General features: G+C 41.5%; 2 protein-coding genes across 4 annotated transcripts; one reads left to right on the top strand and one right to left on the bottom strand.

Moving 5' to 3' along the window:
• Positions 1–657: 657 nt before the first annotated feature.
• LOC142955422 (rho-related GTP-binding protein RhoA-D-like) lies at positions 658–14,112 on the top strand. 3 transcript variants are annotated; one of them, XM_076096928.1, is made up of 5 exons: positions 658–814; positions 7,140–7,297; positions 9,621–9,741; positions 10,135–10,322; positions 11,448–14,112. In XM_076096928.1, exons 2-5 carry the CDS (start codon positions 7,142–7,144, stop codon positions 11,619–11,621), a joined length of 639 nt encoding a protein of 212 aa, XP_075953043.1. In that variant the 5' UTR covers positions 658–814; positions 7,140–7,141; the 3' UTR covers positions 11,622–14,112. The 3 variants fall into 3 exon arrangements, with proteins under 3 accessions (XP_075953043.1, XP_075953045.1, XP_075953044.1); XM_076096930.1 differs by having other exon boundaries at positions 659–814; positions 10,135–10,265; XM_076096929.1 differs by lacking the exon at positions 658–814 and adding an exon at positions 5,187–5,343.
• On the bottom strand, positions 13,934–24,849 carry mov10a (Mov10 RNA helicase a). Its single transcript, XM_076096924.1, has 22 exons — positions 24,355–24,849; positions 24,159–24,264; positions 23,872–24,059; positions 22,528–22,769; positions 22,175–22,421; positions 21,263–21,400; positions 21,003–21,165; positions 20,703–20,854; positions 20,436–20,606; positions 19,803–19,950; positions 19,374–19,535; positions 18,276–18,379; positions 18,040–18,137; positions 17,130–17,228; positions 16,906–17,014; positions 16,696–16,813; positions 15,973–16,164; positions 15,812–15,883; positions 15,481–15,606; positions 15,298–15,386; positions 14,858–14,976; positions 13,934–14,708 (listed from the first exon to the last, which is right to left on the bottom strand). Exons 1-22 carry the CDS (start codon positions 24,471–24,473, stop codon positions 14,665–14,667), a joined length of 3,006 nt encoding a protein of 1,001 aa, XP_075953039.1. The 5' UTR covers positions 24,474–24,849; the 3' UTR covers positions 13,934–14,664.
• Positions 24,850–25,784: the final 935 nt, after the last annotated feature.

Genomic DNA, 25,784 nt, shown 5'->3' with positions numbered 1-25,784 from the left:
GATATATCATAAATCAACTATGTCACAGCAGTTGATGGAAAACAATGGACAGAATATAAACTATACCAGAATCCAACCAATTGTCCTGTAGGCTTACTTGTCTGCCAAGTTGCTCCAGGTTTTCTGTGATTTGATGTAACACAATTGTATTTAGGAAAATGTACCATGTGAGCACAATATAAGGCCACAAGATGATGCAGTCTAATAATGGAGGACAGAGTTAATATTATACTTTAGTGGTACAAATGTATTAAAATCTATATTTATATTAATTTAAATTATCAAACGTAGAACTTTTGGGGGCCTGGGGCAATTAGTGATCTAACCTTGCACCAAATTCCCTTAGGCAATTTACTAAAAAGAAGAAAAAAACACAAATGTTAATGACTCTAAATATTGTGTGGTCCTATGTTTTTAAAGATTTCAACACTGTTGTATTTTCTAGAGAACTTTATATTATAGAAACAAACTAATATTTCATGTCACATTCCACATTCATATTTAATTATTTGTATGACTGGAGGCTCTGAACTAATCACCTGTGTGAAGACGACGGTGATGAATTCTAACCGTAATGGCCTAGCCCTTTTATTTTGAAGGTCCTAAACGGAACCGGTTGTCAGTTAGCTTCGCCAGCTTGTCGGTGGGAGGATCTTGCTCGCCTGCCCCGTTTCTCAGCACCTTCTCTATATAATAAGCGAATACTGCAGCAAGAAGTGACTGCGTGTGTCTGTGTGTACATGTGTGTGTGTCACGATCGAGACGAAAGCGGGGGATTCATATTCATAAAAACCTCTCATCTGGCTGCTGACAGGTAATTATGAAGCTGTAGTTTGACTTGACTGATTACATGGCTCACTTATTAGGTGAGAGAACAAGGTGGTGGCTTGTCCTTATACTGACATTCGCCTTTCTCCTGTTTAGGTGGTAGTTTAATCCCTGGCTGTAATGAAGTAGACAGTGTAGTTGTGTTTCTGTTACAACTGTTGATGGCCTCATTGTTGGTCGAGTTAAAGTCAACGCAGCAGATCATGTTCTTACAGTCTAACTGCTGCGACCTCAATAAGCACCAGCATGGCACATCTCCTAATGAGCTATTTCTATTCCTGGGAGCGTTTCATTTCCTCATTATTAAGACTCGCGTCTCTTAGAACAATGATTTGCAAACACAACAAGGTAAAATCTGATCACATCAATTTAATCTGATTGCAATAGGAAGGTCACATTCATAACTTCAAATTCACAATAAATTATGACGTATTGTCCTCGTCCTCCTGAATATTTTAGCTGTAATGGCAAATATATATTCTTAAACTCTTGCAGATAGATGTTGACCGCAAAACGAGTGCTAAAACAATTTAGTCAATTATCATTTTAAAATGTAATATTTTTGTGTTTTAATAGATGCTAAGCAATCAATACAACTGGATATGAGCAGGTTGAACTCCACACTTGTGCATTTTGTGTCTGCTAACTGTATTCTTGCTTTATATATGAGAGCTACATCAAACGATTGTTATTATCTATGAGTTTACCGATTATTTTTAAATCATTAATTTGGTCTTTTTGGTCTGTAAAATATCAAAGTAGTGAAAAATGTACATCAAAATTCTCATAGCTTGATTTGTCCAATAGACAAACATTTATTTGCCCTTTATAGAGTACTTTAGAGCTGCGTACAGCAAATCAGCATCACTTTTGATAATTGATTAATTGTTTAAATCATTTTGATTTAAGGCTTCATATTGAGCATCTTTCATAATAATATTTTTATGTTTACTCTGTAACTTCGTTTGCTGCTGCTACAAACAAATCCCCCCCTGATGAATAAAGTATATATCTATCTATGATGGTAAAGTGTGTCTTTGGCTTTGTCATTGCAGGTCAGACAAAACAAACCGTTTTATTATGTCACCTTGTTCTTGTGAAGTTGTCATGGTCATTTTAAACCATTTCCTTTCATTATAGACCAAATGATTATTGGATTAATTAAGAAAATAAACTGCAGATGAATTGCTAATGAACAGAACCGTGAGTTAAATCCTTTGCTGGTCCCTCGTGTGCACACTGACGAGATCTGGTTTGTCTTCTTGTGACCTCAGTTACTGAACAGACGTGAGTCGTGAGGTGCACATCCTCGGCCTCTTGTCTTTCAGTTTGGTCATAACATTTTGGGAAATATCTTTCGGCAAGAAAGCAAATGCATGTATTTACCAAAATATTTGTTGAACATAAAAATCGTATTTAACTTTTAATTTCCTTAATTATCTTTGTAGAGTCAGAGTTTTCTTTCGATGGGTAAAGAGGTTATTGTCCTCAAGGCGCCTTGATGGAGATGTCACACCTGGTTTTATTTTATGGGCTGGCTGACTTTGGGTACATTTGGTCATTTCCACGGGTGTACCAGTAAAGTTCTGGCTCGATGATACTTAAGGAGCTGATGTGCTTGTAACATACGCCCCTAATAATGTAAGAAGCTGTTGTGCAAGAGAGCTCAGCACTCGCATTTCAATTTTATTCACTTGAGTCATGCAGCTCATACTCGGGAATCTCCTCGTGTCCATAAATGCTTGATCCCAAACAGCCTGAAGCTTCCTTTGGAAGAGTTTTTGAGAAGTCACCTGCCATCTGATCCTGCATGTGTTCTGATGTCAGTGCCTCCTGTCAGATAAGATGCTTTTTACACCCAGTTAAAGGTGGTGTAGACAGCTGTTGTCTGCTCTGACTCAGCCACAACCTCAGTTTATGACCTTTGGCCCCTATCTCAGACAGACGGAGGTGAGGCTAATTATTGCGTTACCTTCTTATCTAAAAGTTTCTTTTTTTAAATGCGCCCTGTTTAGCTTGTGCCTCTTAGAGATAATTTAGTAGAAAATGTGTTTTAGTTGGAAAGCCAAAGACGCCAGAGGACATTCCTGTAAAAAGCACGTCCCTGAAGTACTTTAAAAGCCATTTTTTATTTTCTAGTAAAATACATTCTGCCTTCTTCCATATAGATTTAGGCTAGACTTGTAATCTGAGTGAATGCTTTATCTGCCAAACAGTCAAAATCCAGCCTTGGTTTTATTTCTCTGTTAGTTATGAAGTCTTCAATCTACAAGCAGAGTTTGGCTGAGCTCCTTGACAACTCCTGTGTAATGGCAACAACATCAAAAACCCAGGAAATAACTTTTCAGTGTTGCTATCAGCTGATCTGTAACGCCGCGCTTTCTGTGTCAAGTGTATAAAAGAAAGAGGAGTAGCCCTGAGAGGCCTGTTGGATGAGCAAAACAATTCTACACCGACTCATTTCCTGTAATACGTTGTTTACAGGACCTCGGAACAAAAAGGTCGTCATCTCATGAACAACAGGCCTTTTATTGGTTGGATGAGATGATGGTCTGCGTTCAGCATTATTGTTGATTTAAAAGTCATATGAGGATTCACTACCTCACTGGTTTAGGGTCACGCTCTGCTCTGTGCTAACTCTGCTCAGCTTGTTGCATAACTCCTGTTGGCCCCAATAAGCCTCAGGAAACCTCCTTGGGGAAAGAGAGAGGTGGTGTGTTCATTAACCCGGGGCATTGCTCAAATAGTTGTAGGAAGTGATGGCGCTTTGCTTTCCTTTGTGTTTGAGTGGCTCCTCATGTTGTGTTTGGATCAAGTTTAATGTGTGCATTCTACTGTCTCAGACTGTCTACTTTACAGTGGACAGATTCTTCCATTTGGAAGCTGGAACTGGCAAATGTGGCAGGAGTGCTTGATAAATTACTTAAAGGGTCGATAAATGATCAGAATGGTTGGTGGTTGAATTTCTGTTCATTGACTTACACACTTTTTTTTTTTTTTTTTTCTAAAACTTGGTGTTTAATTAGTGTGCTTTTATTTTGTTACCTTTTTGGAGAGAGCTACCGGTTTCCCCCTGTTTACAGTCTCTATGCTAAGCTAACCGGCTGCAGCGGGTAGCTACAATCCAGGAAGTCCAGTTTAAGTAACAGATGTGTGAATTTTCAAAGGCTTTCCAGAGGCCAATACATTACATTACATTACAGTCATTTAGCAGACGCTTTTATCCAAAGCGACTTACAATTCAGATTCTATCACATTTCTACACCGTAGGCACAACTACGGGAGCAGTTGTGCAATACACACTGCAGTGGTTTATAATGCTATGAGACTTTATTTTACACTATTTTATCTTTTACTGAGACGACCGTGAGGTAAACGCTGGCGCACGGCATTAGAACAAGCTTATTTCAAAGGGTCACAAACTGAGAATATTGGAACCACTGCTGGAAGATTGGAGGGAAGTGCGCTGATAACTTGTATAAATAACTCGTATCACTGCATGTGGGTTGCATATTTCTTCTTCAGCTGGTTTTATAACTTATGGAAGAGATAAATGACTTTATTCCAATAAATACATCTTCTAAAAGACCAGTTAACTAAAGTTAAGTATTCTGTGTTATTTAGTTACCTTTCCTCATAGTATGTCTCTGTGGTGTTTTAGCCTGTAAGTAACACTCCTGTTGCTGCTGTCTCAGTTATGGTTGGTCCTAAGTCAACGTCAGAATGATGGAAGACTTTATGAATATGTTCTAGCATACCTCTTTGCTCTGGTTGTGTTGTGTGGAGTCACAGCGACGGGTAAATGAACACGAATGCTGGTTACGTAGAGCCGACAGAATGATGTTGAGCCGTTCCTGCTCGCGTGACACCTTTGCCTCCATTAAGTAGCGTGGAGGTCAAAGGTCACACAGCTGATACTGGTTGCAGATAAGTGGTGCCCTTTCACATGTTGTGACTACATCAGGGTGACATCAGGCTTTGATATGAATGAGGAGCGGCTGAATGCTGGCTGAGACATGATGAACAGGCTCGATGTGGATGACGGATAGAGTGAAATCGGTTCCTGCTGGCAACCACTTAAACTTCCTCATTTGTTGAAGTCATTGGCGCCTAAATCGAGGACATTCGTCATGGACAGTACTGTGACTATGGGCCATTTTCACGCATAATTTATTTTTGCAAATGTGTCTAGGTGTTCCTTCATCGGTTTCCAATATCTCTGCCACAAAGGACGAGCTATCATTGTGCAGAGCCACTGTGTACATGTGCATGTATTTGTGTGAGTAAGCGTGCTTGCGTGTCTCTGGCAGCCCTCTCCGTGTCCCGGCTGTGCCGAGGCCTGTCCAAACACAACTGCAGCCAAAATCTCCTCCTGGGCTATACACAGAACAGGAAGTGGATTGTTGTGTTTCACAGAGTGAGCCTCTGAGGCCTCGGTGCTGCTGCTGTCGCCCACTCGTTTGGTTTTGGAACCTGCCATCTCTGGTCCAATTGACAATCTCTGGAAATCTAAAGGTATTGTGCGGTTTCTCTGGAATCAATAGTCACTAAAGTGGAAGCCGTCTCTGCTCTCATTAAATATTCTGTTTTTCTTGTTGAATATAATCTCATAATAGTTGAGGCATTTGCAACTATAGCGGAAGTCAATGACTCATCTTTGGTCATTATTGTACAGTATATGTTTAGTAGATTCGTTTACTTGTCTTTCAATATGAAACACGTGGAAACGACAGGAGTGAGCACACTACCAGTATTTTAATTCAAATTGAGTAACTGGCATCTTTTGGCCAAACCTGTGCAACTGTAACTCAACACACTGCACCAGAGGCAGTGGGTCTTTGGGCAAAAGGAAGAACATGTGAATAAACCATGACCAGAACTCCCATGAGAAGGAATAAACCCAAGAAGTTAAGGAAACCGTCAAATAAGCAAACGCACCCAATTTTTCCAGTATGGCTACTGGTTGTGCCAGTATCCATGGAAACAGGGCCACTAAGAATTTCTTTCTTGTTTTCACCTTTTAACTAATTTGCAAGTCTTTGTGCTTAGCTAAGCTAACTGGCTGCTGGCAACAACTTCATATTTACTGTACAGACATGAGTTGTATCAAGCTTATTGTTTAATTCTCTGCAAGAAGGCCAATGCGTATTTCCCGTGACTGTATTGTCTGGTTTAATTTTCTTCATGATGTAAATTCAGTTAGATTTGTTTAGTCTTTGCAAATGTTAATAGGTATTGGCTTTAAAATGTCAGACGACTGAGATATTCATTTTGCACAAAAGTGTGTGTGCCCTCGTGAGGAGGATCGCTGTCAAGACTGTCTGGCAGAAAGTGGATGACTTGAGGAGCCAAATGACTGTATGCACAGCTGCTCCCAGGCAGCAGGGCTCCAGCTCGTCCATCAGCTGCACTGCTAACTCATCCCTACGCAGCCTGCACCAACTCAACCAGTCCTCTCATCTGGGCCTAGAGCAGGAATGCTCCTTGGTTCTGTTGGTTTTATTGCATTTGGTGCACAGGAAACCAGCAAAGCTTCACACTTGGCAGGCCTGAAGCGTTGTTATGAAATGAAACCCTGCATCCATCTTTGCTTGACATGGTTTCGGTGGTAAATGCTTGCATGGTATTTATTTTTCGTCTGCAGTTTATACACATGTTCACAACTCCTTTAACCACTATGTAAGCAATTACAGCTCAACACTGGAACATGTGTGCAGCAGGTTTAGCTTTTGGCTCTTTAATGCAAAGTCATTTTGAGAGAATCAGGGTATTATCTACTACCTCCAGAGTATTTCTTAAGAAGCATCTGGAGAGATCGAAAGCAGGACAGTGTTTTTGTCTGCTTCAGGACACCAGTGAGTACTTTACCAGCTGCTCTGATTTCCTGTACGCTTTTCTTTTCCGCACACATTTCAGAGAGAAACAAACGGGGAGGAGCTATCAGGCCTGATGGCACATTCCTTCGTGCCCCAGTTTGTCTCAACAACCCCCCCCCCCCCTCCTCGTGGTGGCTTTGGAGCCACACAGCATGAGCAGATAAAGTTTTGAACAACATCGTGTTCTCGATTCATCTCGTGTTCCTGTGATCTTTAGAAATAATTGAAATATCTGCGTAGAATACACAAATGGGATGACAAAGTGTGACTATGTAGTTTGGCTTGTTCCTAGTGTGACAAGCAACATCTCCCATGATGGCAAAAAAGTTCCTTTTGTAGTACTGCTGATCATTTTGACACACCACCGTTTTTTTTTTTTTTGTATGTCTGTGTATGACAAATTCTCTTAAAAGCTCTCCTCTTGTTTCCAAACAGAGATGGCAGCCATTCGGAAGAAGCTGGTTATTGTCGGGGATGGAGCCTGTGGGAAAACATGTCTCCTCATTGTTTTCAGTAAAGACCAGTTTCCTGAAGTCTACGTTCCGACGGTGTTTGAGAACTACATCGCTGATATCGAGGTTGATGGAAAAAAGGTTTGTACATTTGACACTCGAGTAAAGCAGTCCAGAAGTGGTTGTTTCTGTAGCGTAGAAAGTCTTCCTGCCATAAACCAACACTGTCCTTAGAGTAGTAATATGAGTGACCTAAATGACCTTTTGCTTTATAAAGAGAATCTTGTAAAAGAGGTCATACGTGTGCACTTCATGGCTACATACATGGTATTGCACTACCGAGGCTAAGGCTGCTTGTCCTTTACCATTTGATGATCCGTGTAGAAGACATGGGAATACAGAAACGGCATTGTTGCAGTGCTAACTAGTCCGAGTATTAGTTTGACAAGGGAAAATGCATGATTATACTGTTTTATTCTACCATTGTTTGGCTGCTTAGCTTACATACTTGGACAAAAAGAGGTTGGATTAATACTTTATTGCTTGTATTTATTCAAATCTTGAAGTGCAAGTCCATGAGCACCTTATTAATGTGGAGAAATCCAGAGCTGGAACGACATTTCACTGATCCACTACTATCTATATACTATAAGAGAGGAGTTTACTATAGCGAGCAATCATTTCAGATTTGGGACACTTATTAATCATGGGCTTGTTGAGTCATCACTGAACTGTAATGTGGACACTTAAATGAAATGGTGGAGGGTAAATTAAGTGCATTAAATATTTAAATAGTAGGGCTGCGCAGTATATTTTTGTATCGCTATGTCAACTTGTGCAATAAATAATAAACAAGTGTTTGTTTTCAGGTCAATGCTCAATTTTTTAAGACAAGAATGTTGGAAATTTCTGTTTAAATCAACAAGCAATCTGTTGTATTTTAGCAGTATACTGAAAGCAGCAGAAAGGCAGAACTGAGTAAACTTTATTTGTTTATCACATGTTAGGTTTCCACTATATTCAACAAAGTAGTTGCATATTTTCCTCGTATTGTTCAGCCCTGGTAAATAGTTATTTCAGACACAGTTATGAAACCAACTACATCAAAGTCCTGCTCCCAAGTGTGCGTGATGTCCTGAATCTGACTCACAAGGAGTTGGTCAGCGAGGTTCGAGTCTGAGAAGCAGATGGCTTTGTTTTGTTCTCTTGAGCCGACCACTGCTGCAGGATCACCGCTTGCCAAAACAGGAAATGACTCTACTTCCCAGCTTCCTGTTCAGACGGGGGAACAGGGATGTCTCCTGGCAATCCCTCTCCGCTCGCCGGGACCCTCCTGCCCGATAAACGTCTCATTTCCTGTCCTGGTCGCATTTAAGATGGGGGGGCAAGGAGGGGTTAACTGTTGTGTTCTGGACAGGAAATAAAGAGTTAAGGATCCATGATGGAAATCGGTCTAAGGGGGATGATTTTGGTAAAGAAAAGTGTCTGCCCTTTAAGCTATCCTCCTCTAACTTTCAAGAGCATGGCATAACAAATAACCAATTAAACAACCAGTTGGATTAGGTTTGTGTTCTCAGCCCATAAATTTGACTCCTCCCGCCCCTCAAGGATAAAAACAGTTTCTATTTTGCACCTACGATGGATTGGGCAGCCTCTAAAAATAGCTGGGTTTTTCCCTCTTTTCTTTTCCTCCCCAAAGTCTGCAGCGTACAACAAGTCCAGGGCGAACATAACTCCGGTTGCTCATGCAGCCACCTCCTCCCACCCTCTGCCTCTGCAAACTTCTATTTTGGGACCGTTAACTGATGCTTGGGCTCTCTGTGAGCATACCACAATCCATTGTCATTCAGCAAAGTTACAGTATTTAGTTAGAGTTTTTTTCCCCCTTTTTAACACAACTAAACGTCAACTAAAGAGCGTCTGTTGAAGCCCGTACAGGGACAGAAGGTATCTGGTTTGATGCTTGCTAATCTCCCACTTTCCCTAATTGAATTAATCGGTGGTGTGATGGGAGGCCGTCCCTGAGTTCACTGAGAACGTAACAGACTTGTGAAGCTGATCAGGTCAGAGCTGTAGCGGTGATGAGAAGGAAATATCTAAACAAGAATTCCAGCTGGGGTAAAACATAAAAATGATTTACTTCACGGTATTTAAAGCATTGGCATTTTGGGGGAAAAAATGCTCTGGTGCACCACATGCCTCAAGGTTCATACGTCATACTCCAAATAGTCACGGCTCTTCGAGTATGAGAAAAGAAACTTCATTACTAATGATGTCTTGACTGGTTAAATCTTTGTGTAATCACTCGGAACAGTGAGCAACTTTATTTATTTTTAATGGTTAAAATTGGAGAATTTACAACATGTCGTCATTGAAACAAATCATGTAGAGAATCTAAAACCACCACCATCTACAGTGCATGTATTTTGTTCTTACTATGTTTTTTTTGTGTTATTTCTCTCAGGTGGAGTTAGCCCTGTGGGATACTGCAGGCCAAGAGGACTACGACAGGTTGAGGCCTCTCTCCTACCCCGACACAGATGTCATCCTCATGTGCTTCTCCATCGACAGCCCAGACAGTTTAGGTAAGGAACTGCTGACATGTGTTTTGTATATTCAAACAGGTTAGTCTGAATGGTATTAACCTGGTTGCGACAGAAAGATGACTCGTCTGTCAAAATTATAAGATGCCTGACTTGTTGTTAGCGTGTTTATCCTCACAGAATTGAGGCAGTTCATATGAGCGAAGCAAGCGGTTTGTTAAATGACTTGATGGGAAGTAGCGCAGCTAAAAGCATCTTTGCCTCAGGATGTCTGCAGAGCAATCCATCATGAGAAGTGTTGTGCGCCGTGACTCTGCACTACCTGTCCTTTCTTACAGCCCCCCCCCCCCCCACCCTCTCTCTCACGAGTGCTTCTGCTCACTTCTTGTCTCTCTCTCTCTCTCTCTCTCTCTCTCTCTCTCTCTCCCGGGACAGAAAACATCCCTGAAAAGTGGACGCCTGAGGTGAAGCACTTCTGTCCCAATGTCCCCATCATCCTGGTGGGGAACAAGAAGGACCTGAGGAATGATGAGCACACACGGATAGAGCTGGCCAAGATGAAGCAGGTACTAAAGCCTATAAAGGTCAATGAAGAAAAGAAAAGAAAGAAACTGTGGACTGAGGTAATCAGGGAGAAGTAGGCACTTCAATACTTGAGCACCAAAGGGCTGCTGATGGGTAGAAACCTTTCATTAAGGTTCAGTTTGAAGTCTCTATCTGAATAATTTATGTTCATATTCATGACAAATATTGCTTCACCGGGAGATAAAGGTGACAACAGCACGGCATTAAAAAGGGGCAAGGGGCTGCTTTGTTGACATGTTGCCTCCAGATACTAGTATGTATCAACATAAATAAAGTGCAAACATATGAAAACTATTGATTAGGGAAGACGTTGAGCAATTTTCTAAAATACCAATAGACAGATGGAACATATTTCTTTTTTTTTTTTTTACCTGAGAGTTAACTTCCCTCTGTGACAGCACTCTGAAAAGGCTGTTAGCCTGTCAGTCTTACTATATTATATATAACAGCAGCATATTGGTTTACTGGGTCACAGCATGCCACTGTGGCCCGTTCTGTGTCTGTCTCCAGGTCCACCTCATAATAGCAACATGTCGGCAAAGCTCTCCAGCTCTTTCAAACTCCATCATCAGCTTTTCCTTTCTGTGGCAATCAGGAGCCGTTTGACAAAGAGTAGCACCAAGTCATCAGTTCAAGCGTTTTGGATCGGACGTGGTCGCACACGGACATTGTTGGTCCGACATGTGTAAGCTATGATTTAGCTGGGAGGGTTAGTGAAGTAGTGTGTAGTCGAGTATCTGATCCCAAGTGTTAAACTGATACATTTGTCATCATTTAAAGACACAGGTGCATTAAATTCATCTTATGTGGTTTTATAAGGGCCCGGGCAAACAATATTGGGATGGGCAGGTGGACCGTACATGTTCAGGGCTGCTACAATTTATCAGTGTTTAAATTCCAAAGATATTCAAATTACTGTCATGTATGACAAAAACATCAGCTGAAACCAGAGACTCTTTGGCATTTTTGCTTGAAAAATAACTTGATTATCAAAATAATTTTCTGTTGATTGACTGATTAATTAATCAGTTAATTGTTGCAGCTGTAATCATGATCTCCTCAGCATTGTCAATATTTTTTTTTACTTTTTAAGCAATATGACACATTTACTACTGATCATTTTTGTACATTACCTCACATCAATTTCTGCTCTAACCATGCAGGAGCCAGTGAAGACAGAAGAAGTCAAAGACATGGCCAGCAGAATCAGTGCTTTTGGCTACTTGGAGTGCTCTGCCAAGACCAAGGATGGCGTGCGGGAAGTGTTCGAGATGGCCACTAGAGCGGCACTGCAGGTCCGCAAGCCCAAGAAGAGAGGGGGCTGCCTGCTGTTGTGAGCCGTCCAGACGCCATAAAATCAACTGACCAATAGGAGAAAAAAAGAAAACGCACAAGGACTGACCTTTTTCCAAATTAATCTCGCATTTCACAATAACGGCCAGGCAGTGAATCAAATGCAGACAAACTGAATACAGGAAATGAACTTTGTCTTTACAACAACCGTGCTTAGAAATTTATGTTTCAAGTTCCTTTTTAATTTCCAAAATACATCTTTACACAAGGAATGTTTTCCTACTTGTTTTTTCTTTATATCTGTAATGTAATGAGGCAGTAATAAATGCACATATTTGTATGCAATATTGTTCATCACGAGCTTGAGCAAGCAGCATCCTTCTTCGCGTGTATGAAGTCTTCATGAGTAAAGTCCAGACTGTCCTGTTAGCATCACTTCTGTTTATCAGGGTAGTCCTGCTCTTTTGACCATAAGAGCTAGTGCCTTTTTTCTTTTGTTTGTTTTTTAAGTTTATACTCGTCTATTTCTAATTTATCAGCTAACATTTCAGCTGAGGGTGAGAACAAGCCAATCGAGACGCAAGCCAATATGACTCAACTATGCACAATGTGTGTTGGGTCCAACAGCAGCTGAAACTGAAATGAAGGCCAAAGTCTGGTGAAACCTCCCTTGTTTTGTTCATTGAGGGTGACTCAGTTCAGCCTTTCTGCTACAACTCAAGGAATCCGGTCAGTCACGCCTGGCGTTGGAATCTGTGTGTTGGACCCATTAGCCCAGTCGTGGAAACCATGTCTTATTCGAGCTGTTGGCATTCGCGTGTGGATGTTTCCAGTCGGATGACATTCTTTACATGTTGTTGAGAGGACCTGTGTGTGAGGAGTTTGTTCTTTCCCCGGTGCCTTCTCTGTTGCGATGTGCCTTTTGGTTGTTCTCTCCCAGACCAGACAGACCACCTGCTCCACGCCAACCCGATATTGACCGACAAGGTCAAGAGTGACCTTTCTGACGTGTTTCACAAAGCTTGCTTATTTGAATTGCTCCAAACACAAGAAAAATGTCAGTTTTCTAAAATGTCAGACCTTATAACATAAATAAGATTTCATCCATTAATGCCTCATTATTATCTTGACCGGTAAAGCAGGTTACACTGATTTACATCACATACTTTTGCATCAAGAATGAATCATGGGAACATTCTCTTAAAACATATTTTCTACAACATCTCTGGAAAAACATGTCTGCAGCCATAAAGATTGTCTTTAAGAGTTTAAGAGTTAAGAATGTTTTTTTTTGCTGCCAAAAAAAGTTGGTACAACTGTGGAAAAATGGAAATGGGGTTTATTAGTCTGTCTTCATCCTGATCTATGTTAATCTTAAACTTCACTTCTTGGCGAGAAACATTTGTCTCACAGGCAGAATATCTTCAAGGGTCCACACTGAATATACTTAAAGCAGCTTTTGGAGACACGTCAGAGACCGTCAACTGCTCCTCTCAGAATACTCCATTTTGAACTTGAGCTGAAAATATAACAGCTTGACATACAATGGCTCAGTCTTCATGGCAATCCTTTTCTCCGCCTCTGTTGCTCACTGATGTACTGTACATGTCCCTTGGCTGCATGTTGTGGTCGGTCTACAAGGTCTACAAGGATGTTGAATAATGTAATATATTTTTTTTATTTTGCATGCAACTTCTTACAATGCCGGTAATGGCAACAAACCTAACCAAGTGGCAGGATCTGTATCTGTTATATAAAAGTAATGTCATCTGTAATGCAACTTGCCCTCTGCTGGCCAGGCACATATGCTTTCACTGGGTCGTCCAGTGGAGAAGATACAACTAGTTCTTTCCCCAGCTCAGATGAGGCGTTGCTTTTGATCACACACATGCACCATATTAATGTTACCTCAAATCTTTCTAGGGTGGATCTGGTGTTTTACTCTGGACTTTGTGCATCATTGTGGACGACAACGAGCACACAGACAAGGCGAGAGTAAACAGATCCTTATGCCTAAAAGGTTTATCAATGAAAACATGGGTCTTGAGTTATGCGTTTTCGTAGTTGTGGCATGATGTTCACGGGTCTCAACAAGCTCGATGCCAAGGAATTCTTTGGCATTAAAGGTTGGCAGAGACGGTCAAATAACCTTCGCAGCTGGAGGCAAAGCATGATGATGAAAGCATTCCCTCAGAACAGCAGAGGATCTAGTGTTGAACATTTCACCAAGAGCATGTATAATACTGCAGCTATTGTGTATACAGATAATGTTGCGCTATATCAAAAGTTGTCTTAATGTCGATGCATGCATGAGAAAAAACAATGGGTCTTGAACACACACACACACACACATCAATGGGAACAGCTTCTGCTCTGTGTAACTTATTTATTTCTTTCTCTGGAAGTATTTAAAATGATAACAGATACCAATTTACATAAAGGTTCATTGTTATAATGCTTTGTAATCAACTCGCTGTAGTGACTGTTTGATATGAAGTGAACATTGCTAATAAACTATTTTTGAGACAAGACTGACTCGCCCTCCCTGGTCAATTCTTCTCAAGTATGGTTTACTGTGCAAGATGCCATTAAAAGGTGACAATGAATCAAAAGGTCCTAACATGACAATGTGCCCCACAATATGGTTCAGACATGAGTTTATTTCTTCAGGCATCAACTATCAGGAAGAAGTAGATGAATTGAAAAGAGACCAACTTGTTAAGTGCAAACAGCAGTAAGACAAACGGTGATGTATTCCTGAGAAATTGAATCGTCTGCTACTTATTTTCTCACACAGAACTTTCATGTTAAGTGGCAGCTCTTTTTAAAAAGCCACTGAAGAGAGGAAGAGTCGAGATTTACTGAATCATGATTGTGGCCGAGCACCGATTGTTTGACTGCAGCAAAGTAAGAGAACTGCTCTTTGAAAAGTTGATTAAAAGGATATATTCTTAGACAGAAGGTGCCAATGTTATATTAAAAGCTCAGAATAGATACTTGCTATGCATCTTAATGTACGTGAATGTAGAAATCTTGGACGTCACTACAAATGGTTCTTCATTTTATGCAAGTCGTCTGAGGGAGATGTTAATGCTCATACTGCTGGAGGGCGCTCTCCTCTTCAACAGGATCTATGACAAATGCAAAAAGACACTTTAGTTTATTTCATGTCTGTCTGTTTTACAATTATTACTATTGCAGCTACAGCTAATAATGATATGACAAAGAATCACTTAAAGGCCATCTGTTTGAGTTTAACTGAGGTTATCGCTGTACTGACTGTCGGAATCCATGTTGATTTTCAGGGTTGCCAGTCTTGACACGATATCATCCTCTCCTTCCGCGTCTTCAAAGTCAAATCCAGTGTAACCCTTCTCCCTCACACAATAGCTGATGAACCTGCAGATGGGGAAAAAAAAAAAAAAAAAAAAAATTGTGCAGAAATGGATGAGGAATCCTTGTAGTGCTCAAGAAAGAAAAATTAAATTTGGACATCTAAAACTCCATGGCAACTGGGTAAACTTCCTCTTGCTGAGGAAAATGTGTGATAAGCTCCAGAACAGTTACTAAATAGACCTTGTGAGGAGTTTGTTTAGTCCACTACTGTTTCCATGGCCAAGAATGCACTTTAAACCTCAATAATCACATTGTCCATACAAGGCTCTAAACTCGGTCTGTAAAACTGAAAGAACGCTCCTGTTGTATCGCGTCTGGCCTTACTTCTCCCAGGTGGGGTCCTTGTTGAGGATCACGGGGTTCCCCACAACTATCAACAGGGACCTGGCTCTGGTCAGGGCCACGTTGAATCTCTGCAGTAGATGCGCACATATAAGAAGAGAAAGAGATGAATATATTAAAGATCCTGCTGGTTTCATTATATGAAGAAAGGAACATCTAACACACCTTTTCGTTTGACAGGAATCCAATGTTGAAGTCTTTGTCCATCCTGACGTAGTTGACGCTGCTGCGGACAGTAGAGACCATGATGATCTTCCTCTCTTGACCCTGAAACTCCTCCACGGACCCCACCTGATAGCGTGGAGTGAAACAGCCAAAGAACAAAATGTGATTTCAAATAATATAGTTGTGAATAAACACAATCCTTATTTATTTCCTTTTAACAGATGAACAACGTCTTTTAATGTCCCTGTCTTGATTCTGTGCAGAAGAGATGAGCATCCTTGTATTTCTTTCACCTTATAGACAAAGATGTGTTCAGAGCAGCATTGCTAACCTTGAGCTCTTTGAGATCACTCCATCGCCTCAGAGCTGAGACGGACTTCAGGGCCTTTTGGATTTTCTCGACCTGTAAGAAAAGTAAGCAGGTTACCAATGACGAGTTCAGACCGTTTATCCCCATCTCTAAAAGCACAAATGAACGCGAGGCAGACTCACTTGTTTCCTGTAAGGGGCGATTATGCCAATGTCTTTTGCGGAGAGTTTGGGGAGACCCTTCTTTCCTTGTGTTTCCATCAGCTTGGTGAGGTAGTCGACCAGAACTTCAATCTCGGACACGTTGAAGAAAGAAGGACTGTTGGCCTCTCTCTCGTCTTTTCCCATCACCCCATGGAAGATCAGGGGGAAACCCTGTAGTGATGAGAGCGTGAGCAGCTGTCAGCTATCCATGTTGTCCCCATGTGGTGTACATGATAGTTGGTGGTCTGTGTACTATATTTTAATTATGTCCTGTTTAGTTTTAGTTGTTTAATCTCTGCTCACTTTTGTTTCATGCTCGACTGTCCTCTTCAAATAGCCTTCTTTTTTATCCGACAGAGTTTTCTAGAATTTCATTTTTGCCCCACTTTGTTTCCAAATGAGACTTGTCTTTCAATAACAAGATCAGATTTGTTGCGTTGTCTTCTGTGGCAGTCTAAGGCTGGTTTCTGTATATAATATGGGCTATGACTCTGATAACAATTAAAAGGTACAATTCAGCAAATTAATATTGCACTTCCATAAAGATTGGGGACTTTCAAGAGACAGATTGGCAAATAAAATGGTCAAAATCAGTGAAGGAGAGGATGAAATATCCCGACTTAAAGTCCCTCTAATGGGTCAACCTTTAAAACCCCTGAAAGTTTAAAAAAATGAATAAACTCAATATCCTTGCAGCCACACCTTTTTGGGAAGGTGTTCCCAGTTGCAGTAGGTATCACGCTCCCACTGGTCAGCAAACACCTGCAGTTCATTCTCATAGAAGAGCTCATTGGGGATTTCCAGAATGGCAGCATGAGACCTGAGTAAAGAAAAGAATGAAAAACAAGAACGCTGAAGAGCTTTAATTAAAACTGTAACAAGCAAAATGGAGGTGAAAACTGGAAGACATACCTGTAGTTTCGCAGCAGTTTGGTGACAAAGCGGGTGTCAAAGTGCCCAGAGTCAGTGCTTTTCTGATATAAAGTGTTGTGTTTCATCAGTCTCTCAAGCAGAGAAAGCCCTGAAGAACATCATTGTCACAGCATTACATTTAAACCATTGAATCATGTGGTTAGGAGACCAATAACTACTATCAGAATGTGCTATAGAACACATTAAGACAAGATAAGTCTCACCGAGTCCATACTGCAGTGCAAAAGGTGATCGAAGGATCGGTCCCAGCTGCTTGGGATCTCCTGCCAGCACCAGCTGACCCTTCTCTGCACTGAGCAGACCTGTGACAACAAAGTCCAACCGATCAGGAGAAAGATGCATCACGTTCACCACTGGACAAACTCTCACAAACTCGGACCGGATACATTCGGACCTTTAATCATAAGACCACCTTGACTGAAACTGCGTAATGTGAAAGGACAGGCAGATGTGTTAGAGTTAATGCAGATCTACTGCTAGTCTGCCGTTTGGAGTCTGGAAGCAGTGAAAAGCTTCTCTCGGACGTCTGGACCACGCTTTTCCCAATCTTTATATATTTATGTGATCGGCCAATCCATGCATAGTTTCTGCAGCCACTGTCCAAGTGGTGAAAATGTACAGAGCTATAAATGGTTGTCTTCTACATTCCTACTGTCACTAGACGAATGAACTGTGCTGATTGCGCTGTGTTGGCAGCGATAAAGAAAGCTGTGTGCTTTCAGAGAGGAGGACAGGAGGAGTGCAACAGAAATCTGGATCCAGTTCTGAACAATAAACGAGGAGAAATCTGTTCAACTCTTCCCCGTTACAAGACCTTATTCTAAGCAAGTACACTCTTTCTTTACAGTGGAACAGAAATTATGACATTCATGTCTAGTATCCCCAACAGAAAAAATCATAATAAAAAGAGTCAGATTTGATCAATATTAGACCCACAGTAAGTAGGATATCACCTCATAAATCATGCCTTATGAATGGGAACACGTTTTGTGTACTGTATCAGTGTGTATGCATCTTAAAAATATGCCTCTGTTTTTAACTCTTTCATCAACGTTTCACCAAAAACGAAAGACGTGTTGTAGTTTACTGATAAGTCAGATAATCAGCATTTACCTGCAATAGCAATGACACACTCTGGCTCCACTGCCTGGCCTCCTTCATCCAAAAAGATATGGGTAAAATGGCCGACTGGCATTCCTCCAGACACCAGCCTAAATACAGAAGCACACATTTTTAATCATAATAAGAAGTGTAACAGGAAGTGTAACACAGCTCAAACTAAAAGGATGATGCCAAGGAGCCAACCAGTGCGGGATACTGAATAATTACTGTCGATGGAAGCAACTTACCTGCCGGCTGTGACCATAGTTGTAACTATGATCTTGTATTTCATCAGAATTTCTTTCACTGGAAACACAAAAGCATCTTGTGTCTGGTTCCAGTTGCAATTTTTCTACAAGAGACAAAAGATGAGACAATGTGTTAGGGCTGGGCGGTATACCGGTTGAACCGGTATACTGGTTTTAATTTCCCATAAGATATGAATTTTTCATATTCAGTCATACCGGTGCACAGCCGAAACAACTTCTGTTGCTCTTCAACAGGCAGCAGAATATATTGTTCGCCACTGGTAGCGCTACGGTCGGAGCTAGTTGCCTTAAGTATATTGAGAGGGAACCCTAGTCATGGTTATAACTTTATAATAACAATTAACAACCCACAACTAACGCTCTTTAACAGAGTAAAACACCACGACACAACAGTTTGTGACATAAACAATTTGTAACACTAATAATTGTACATTTATAAAATTTCACCGCCGAACTGCATGCTGGGTAGAGCTCGCTAACAACAGTCTGCTGACAGCTGGGAGAGGCTCTGTCGCTCCAGTAACGTTATATTAAAGAACAGAAAAGAGCGATGCAGGATGAACAAAGACTGAACAACAAAAGGTATTTAGGTCAGACACATATGCAACGCTGATTACCGTGTAATATGTGTGGTATTTGTTATGTTTTGGTACATAGAGGGTGATAAGAAGCTGTACTTGGAGGGACTTAGGACCCAGGGGAATGTAGGTGAAGGAAACAAGGAACAATTCTGTTCTTTACTTGGATACTCGAGACACATCTGAATCAACAAACATCAAGAATCGTTATGATCAAACTGGTAAACTCTGATATTAATCACCGCGATGAGGAAACTCGTTGAAATGCGGGACTACTTGCTTTAGTTACTGAGACACGTAAACTCTTTTTTCAATTTAGGTTTTACTTTGAAAATCAAAATGTTACGGGTCCAACATACATCTTAGTTAATTAGATGATTTGTGTTATAGGACATCCAAAGCTCAAATTTGTTTATGGACAATTCACCAGCAATCAGAGCTGGTTTATGGCCAGTAAGCAGATTATCCTGTGGATGTAGAAAGGTCAGCTGATGCTCACCAGCAGGTTCTTGGGGACGCTTCTTGGGTCTCGGCTGCTGGCGTACACGCGGTAAATCTGAGCAGCATCCGTGTGAACCATCAGTCTCTCACAGAGGAGGTCACATGCACTGTTTGAAGGTGCACAGGTGAGGATGCGGGCTGACGGGTCTGCTCTGCTGACCTGTCGATATAAGCAAAGGAAAATTCATCACTTTTATTACCCACACATTATTTTGATGCTTTGCTGTTTCATGCGGCTGCCTCTTCGTTTAACGATGAAAAGCTACCGACGAGTTTGAAAACATACTTTGTAATATTTTACTGAGATCAACAATCAAATCGAAAAACTGTTTAACACCTTATTATTGCCCCGTTGCAATATAGTGAGAGGCTGTTAATTCATTTTCAGACTGCAGACTAGCAATGTCACACCTTGAACACTTAATACCTGATGCATAGCTTCAACCAGAGTGATCGTCTTTCCAGTTCCAGGAGGTCCAAACACGAGATGAGGGGCGGGCTTTGATGATCCGGCCACAATGCGCTGGACCGCAGCGTGTTGCTCCGGGTTGTTCTCCAGCTGCTGGTTGAACATCCTGGAGAGTAACAATATGAGAATGGATCTTTACACACTGGTGAAACACTTTTAACACTGAAAAACATTCAAAATGTGGAGATGAAGACCGTATTTGTATCCATCTGTATGATGAGATGGTGAGTTTGTTACATTCAAGTCCAAGCAGTTAACAGAGCACTTTGTCTGGTACGTGTACTCAGCCAACATAATCCTCAATATTCTGCCCAAATCAACTCAAGGCAAGTTTATGGCATTTAACCAAAGAACAGCCTGTTCTTACGATATGGTGGATAAGTGCCCAGAGAGAGCTGAGGCGAAGGCTGTTGGGCACACGCGATCATCATACACTCTTATCACTAATGCCAGACAGTTTAATCTCCTTTGCACTACAAGTACACGAGATACAGACTTTAAGGTGGTTTAGTTTTGTGTGTTTGTAGATGATACTACATATTATGTTTTGGTGTTCTGTATGCGTGAACTTTATGTGTATAGGCACCACACCTGAGTTTAGGCATGGAGAGATTAGCCACTGCTGCACCAGACGGAAACAGCACCTCTTCAAGCTGATGCTTTGCCACCAAGTCCACCGCCCGATGTTGCAGCTTCAAGGAGTACCGGTTGATGGTAAACTCAACGTCAAACTTCATATTGCTGATAAAAATCTGCAACAACCTGAAGTGGGTGGAAAATGAGAGGAAGGTGCTTTAATCACCGTCTGAGATGTAGACCAGGTTTCGAACAGACAAGTATCCGTAGTCCAGCTCTTACCTCTTTGAGAAGCCCAGCTTCACACTATCCAGCTCCACTTTGTGAACATATCCGGTGTACACAGTGATCGGCTCCACCGTGTCTCCCGATTTGGACACCCTGAGACAATCTCCCCGTAGTACAGATGGACGATTCTCAGCAACACCAGGAACCTGTTGGAGAATAACAGCTGTGCTTGTTGTTCATGCCAAACACTGAGCTTTCTTCAAATCAGCACGCTTTCAGAGGACAACAACATCAACATCAAAAGAAGCAAAGGTTATGTAAAGCAGTAGATGTGTACTGTGAGGATTCATTTACTCTGAGTATGAGCAGTTTTTTGTTGCTTTGGTCTTGAGTCACGGTCTGATCGTGGAGGTCGTACTTCCGGACGTCCACCTCCATCTGGATCTCTTCCAGGTGTAGCAGGAGGTGAAATCGCTGAGCATACGTCTTCATCTTCAAGGAAGAGTTGAGGAGACCCCTGGGCATACATCACACACACACAAACATTGTGCTGATGAGGGAGTTAAGCCCAGAAAATACTAGATTAGCTGTAAATAATTAGGTCGGTTTCTCACTTTACTGAAGCCAGTTTCTGTCTAGCAGCCGGAGAGAGGTACTTAGAGTCCTCCATCCTTTGTTTAGCCAGTTCCTTTTGGTAATAAGGGTACTTATATTCTCCTAATTTCACTGTCGTCTTTGGAGGGACTCCAGACCTGCAGAGAACAAAACACAAACACATCATGCATGACCAAAATAAAATGTCTGTAACCGTTCTGGGTCCATTTGTTGATCAATTTCAATTACAACTGAAGATAATTGCTTCAACCAGCTCCCAAATCCAATATTTGTACTAAAATCTGTAAGAATGAATTTCCTGCTGCTGGTGAAAACGATCTGTACTCATTCTATTTGGAGAGATTAAGACGATAAGCTGCGTTTATCTGTTACACTCAGTACAACATTAATTCTTAAAGGTGCTCTCGTAAATTCTGTGTTGAGCAACTTTAACCTATGGGACCAACATGACTCTTTTTCTTTCAAAGAGTAACCAACCAATTGAGCATTGCACTCCTATAACATTGTAGGACTCACAACGGACAGTTCAAAAGTTAAGAATCAAATGGTAGAACCAGAGATAACATCTTTTCAATACATTTTTCTTGATCAAAACTTGGTGCTTGGAACTTGCAATGGAACTTGTGGAATTCTTGCGTGTTATGCTCGTAGCTAGCAGCCTCAAGCTGAGATGACAAGCAGGCTCCATGGGTTGAGTAAGCCCACTTCTTTCTAACTCCACAACCACACTTATGTTTTCACTTTCAAACTCGTAGTCTTTAGACCCCAACAATGCTCCATTTAATAGATTTCATGCTGCCCCCTTGGTCCCACAACGTGTCAAATCTGTGGAGTTTCTCTCTAACAATGGATAAAAGTGAGATTCTATTTTGAGTCTTGAACTGGTTTGCGATCCATGTTTTATAACTTACCCCTGAGGAGGTACTCCCTCCACTATCACAGTGTTGACAGGCTTGTATGTGACCACCTGAAATGGTTTGTAAGGAGCCACAGGCCCCAGCTCCACAGCCAGAGGGGTCCTGGCTACTGCTTCCATCTCCCTCACGATGCAAAAGGGCACGGATTCTGGCAGATCTGGGCAGAACTCAAAGTACATCGTGGCAGGGAAATATCCATAGTGGTTCAGCGTGTACCGAACCACAACCTCATAGCTTTCTCCTGTGAGAGAAAGAAGGCGGCAGAGGAGGAGCTGTGAGCGTTAGTTACCTCTCTTCAGTTGTTTTAATTTGATGAAAACAGAGCGGAGGAGCGTTAGCAGTCTCACCGGGACAGAGGAATAGCGGACAAGCCCGGTTCACTCTCCTCTCGTCCTCCAGAGTGAAACAGCGGATCTTGTGCAGAGCAGTGTAGAAGGTGAAGTGTACGCAGTTTGGGCCCGTGTTTAAAATGTGGAACTTGAGGATGAACACCTCCTTCAGACGATCCACAGTGAACTGAACCTTTCCACCGCTCGCCACGGGGTCTGAGGTGATCTCAATGCCCCCCTTGTCAGCGGTCAACTTTTTCCTGTAAGAGAGAGTGTCATGGTCAGGCTGCAGAGATTACAACTGTAACGCCTGTGACTGTAACATGGGTGTAAAAATACTGCTGATTGTAACTTTCCCAGTTCGATTCTGGCTGCGGAGCTATGTACGTCAACACTCCCATCCCCCCCCCCCCTCTTTAGCTTCATGTGTTTGTTGTCAATAGAGTCTGTTCAATATCAGATAAATGCTAAAAAATTACATTTCTTCAACATTTCATCTGGATCCCATTATTTCTCTTCAAGGGTTTTTTATTAAATTTTGATATAAAAGTGAATTGAGGGAAAGAGAGAGGGGGAATGAAAAGCTCCAAAGGGCCCCAGCAGGATCCCCACTGAGGACACAGTTCATGTTTGGTACATTCACCTCTAGTCCACCAATGCACCTCTAGACAGGTCACCAGTCTGTCACAGGACTGACACGTATAAACAGAGTCCGAAACAATTTAGCCTGCGTGTCTTTGGGGAAACCCGCACAGGCTCGTGGAGAACATGCAAACTCTGCACAGAAAAAAACGCCCCGGCTGACTGCCAGGTTTGAACCCAGAAAGCTTTTTTGACAATGCCAACCACTGCACCACCATGTACATCCTTATCATAAACAATACCCGTGACAGGTTCTTAATAACGTTTATGGAGGACCACAGTCCAGGACAGGAGGGCACATCAGCAGGTAATTAAAACTGCCCCAGAACATCTACCGAACATCAGTGATATTGGTGAAATGAGGGGCCTGCGCAGAGCCTTTACTTTATATACTTTGTTCCATTTTACTGCTTGTTTTATTCTATTCCAATTCAAAATATTTGAGTGTTAGTCATATTCTGTGTGTGGCAGGAGGGCGCTTCAACTGCATTTCATTGTGCAATCTTTTGTGACAATAAAGCTGAACCTTGAACCTTGACATTGACATTGAAATGCTGCAGCAATAGAACAAGCCGCTCACACACCTGTTGTCATGCAAGAATGCAAGAATCAGATTTAATGTCAGTGCACATGGAAGAGCTGACAATATAAATCGACTTTGCTTGAACCAACTTGTCAAAATGTCTCACTTGATATATTTTTAAAATGGCCCACACCGACCTGTCCACCTTCAACTTGTGAATGATTTCCGTAGCCAGCTTTTTCTTCGGGGTCAGCACAGGTTTCATCGGCGTTGAGGGGCCAGAGGAGGGTGAAGGTGTCTCATCCATCTTCGGAGAGCCAGAGCCTGGAGTGTTTGGGGCCTGAGGGGCCCGGGGCCTCCTCCATTGGTCACAATACACTCGAGCCTACAGTGGTGATTTAAAAGGAAAAAAAAACATGACGCTTCCTCATTTCTGTCCAGGCTTGTTCCCTCACAGCACAAGGGAAGGAACAGCTCATCCTACCCGAGGTTTGACATTTATGTAGATCTCCCCCTGTTTCATGTGGGCTTTGTTGCATCTCAGTAGAGCACGCAGGACACTGTGGAAGGTGGGGTCTTTTATTCCTTCTCTGTGGACATAAACACACACACAGAGGGAGTGGTATTATCCACAGACACGGCGCAGTCAAACCACTGCATGCGACGCGCGTTAACGTTACCTGCCCTTAAATTCAGAGTTGTAGATGTTCCGAAGTTCTTTCTTGCTGGTGGTGGATATTCTGTCTCCCAGAAATTCAATGAAGTCCAGTCCGGATTCCAGCGAGTCTTTAAGCGACATGATGGCGTGTCTCCTGGCTCAAATGAGGAAGTTCGCCGGCTGCCCAACTATCGCCGTCAATTTCCTCAAGTATCAAATGTAGCTGTTGCTGTGAATGCGCCGCACATTTCCACGTCACGTATTTTGCGCGTGTTGCGCAAGTTATCATCATACGGAAGTTAAACTTTGCCGTTGATTTATTTGTCAGAACCCATTACACGCATGTTGTCATAACACCGCCATTGATTTCTCATTATTATTATTATTTTTTATTATATACAAAATCACTATTTTGAACGACGGCCACGAAGGCTACCGGAAGGGAACGTCTGCAATTGTTTTATATACGGAAAGCGAAAACACCTCAGCGGCAGAACACAATACGGAGTTCAAACTAACAACTTCAGCGCAAAGTCTCGTGTCTTTATTTATCAAAGCTCAGCCGTTGAATTTCCCCACCAGACTATTATGACGAGTATAACACATCCTCAGACATGTCATTGCGGACACTCCCTGGGCTACATGTCAGCAGAGCAGAACGTGTGGAATCGTGTGAAATGGGCGTTTCCATCTGATACAAATGTATTATAATCATTAATACAGATAGCTTTATTAAACGATTCATTATAGCTAATAATGGATAATATTGACGACTGGAAAGCTTGGAAATTTCATGTCAAAAGATAAATAACGTAACGTTAATCTATTGATTTGTATTAATATGTTTTCATGGATTACTTAAAAGTGAGTTATTTGTAAATGTTTTTTGTCCAAAAACCCAAATATTTTTAATTTGCATTATAACGGTGAAAAGCAGTACATTTTCACATAATGAAGTTTGGGACCAGAGAACACTGGGGTTTTTGATTAATCAGAGTTAGGGCTGCAACTGACAATTACTTTAATTATTTTATCATCTAATATTTTCAATCAATCGTTTGGTCTATAATCATCAGAAAAGATCAACATTGTTGCTGTATATAGGGATAGATGTTTATAATATGTCCTAGCTCAATGCTGACACACAGAACCACTAGAATTATATTCTTCATTCTTAGTTATTGACATGTAACATGAAATATAAATACTGTATATTCTTCATTATAATGCAAACCTCAATGAAATTTGAAACACAGCTAATTTTATTTCAATTAATACCGTCTTTTGCCTAAAAAGCAGTCAAATTGAGTCTTAAAAAATAATGAAAACATGTTAGAGTGTAAAGTCCTCCTCAGGTCAATAACTGCCTCAAATTCGCAGAGCCCAGATGAAAACATCTGGTGTCCAGGCTCTCTAAAAGAAACTCCATACATGATGTAAAACACAAGCGAT

The sequence above is a fragment of the Anarhichas minor genome, unplaced genomic scaffold (assembly GCF_050575085.1).
Source record: "Anarhichas minor isolate MPS153535 unplaced genomic scaffold, ASM5057508v1 ptg000023l, whole genome shotgun sequence".
Lineage (NCBI taxonomy): Eukaryota > Metazoa > Chordata > Actinopteri > Perciformes > Anarhichadidae > Anarhichas > Anarhichas minor.
Note: the sequence above shows the minus strand (reverse complement) of the source record. Positions and strands in the feature narration are given on the sequence as shown.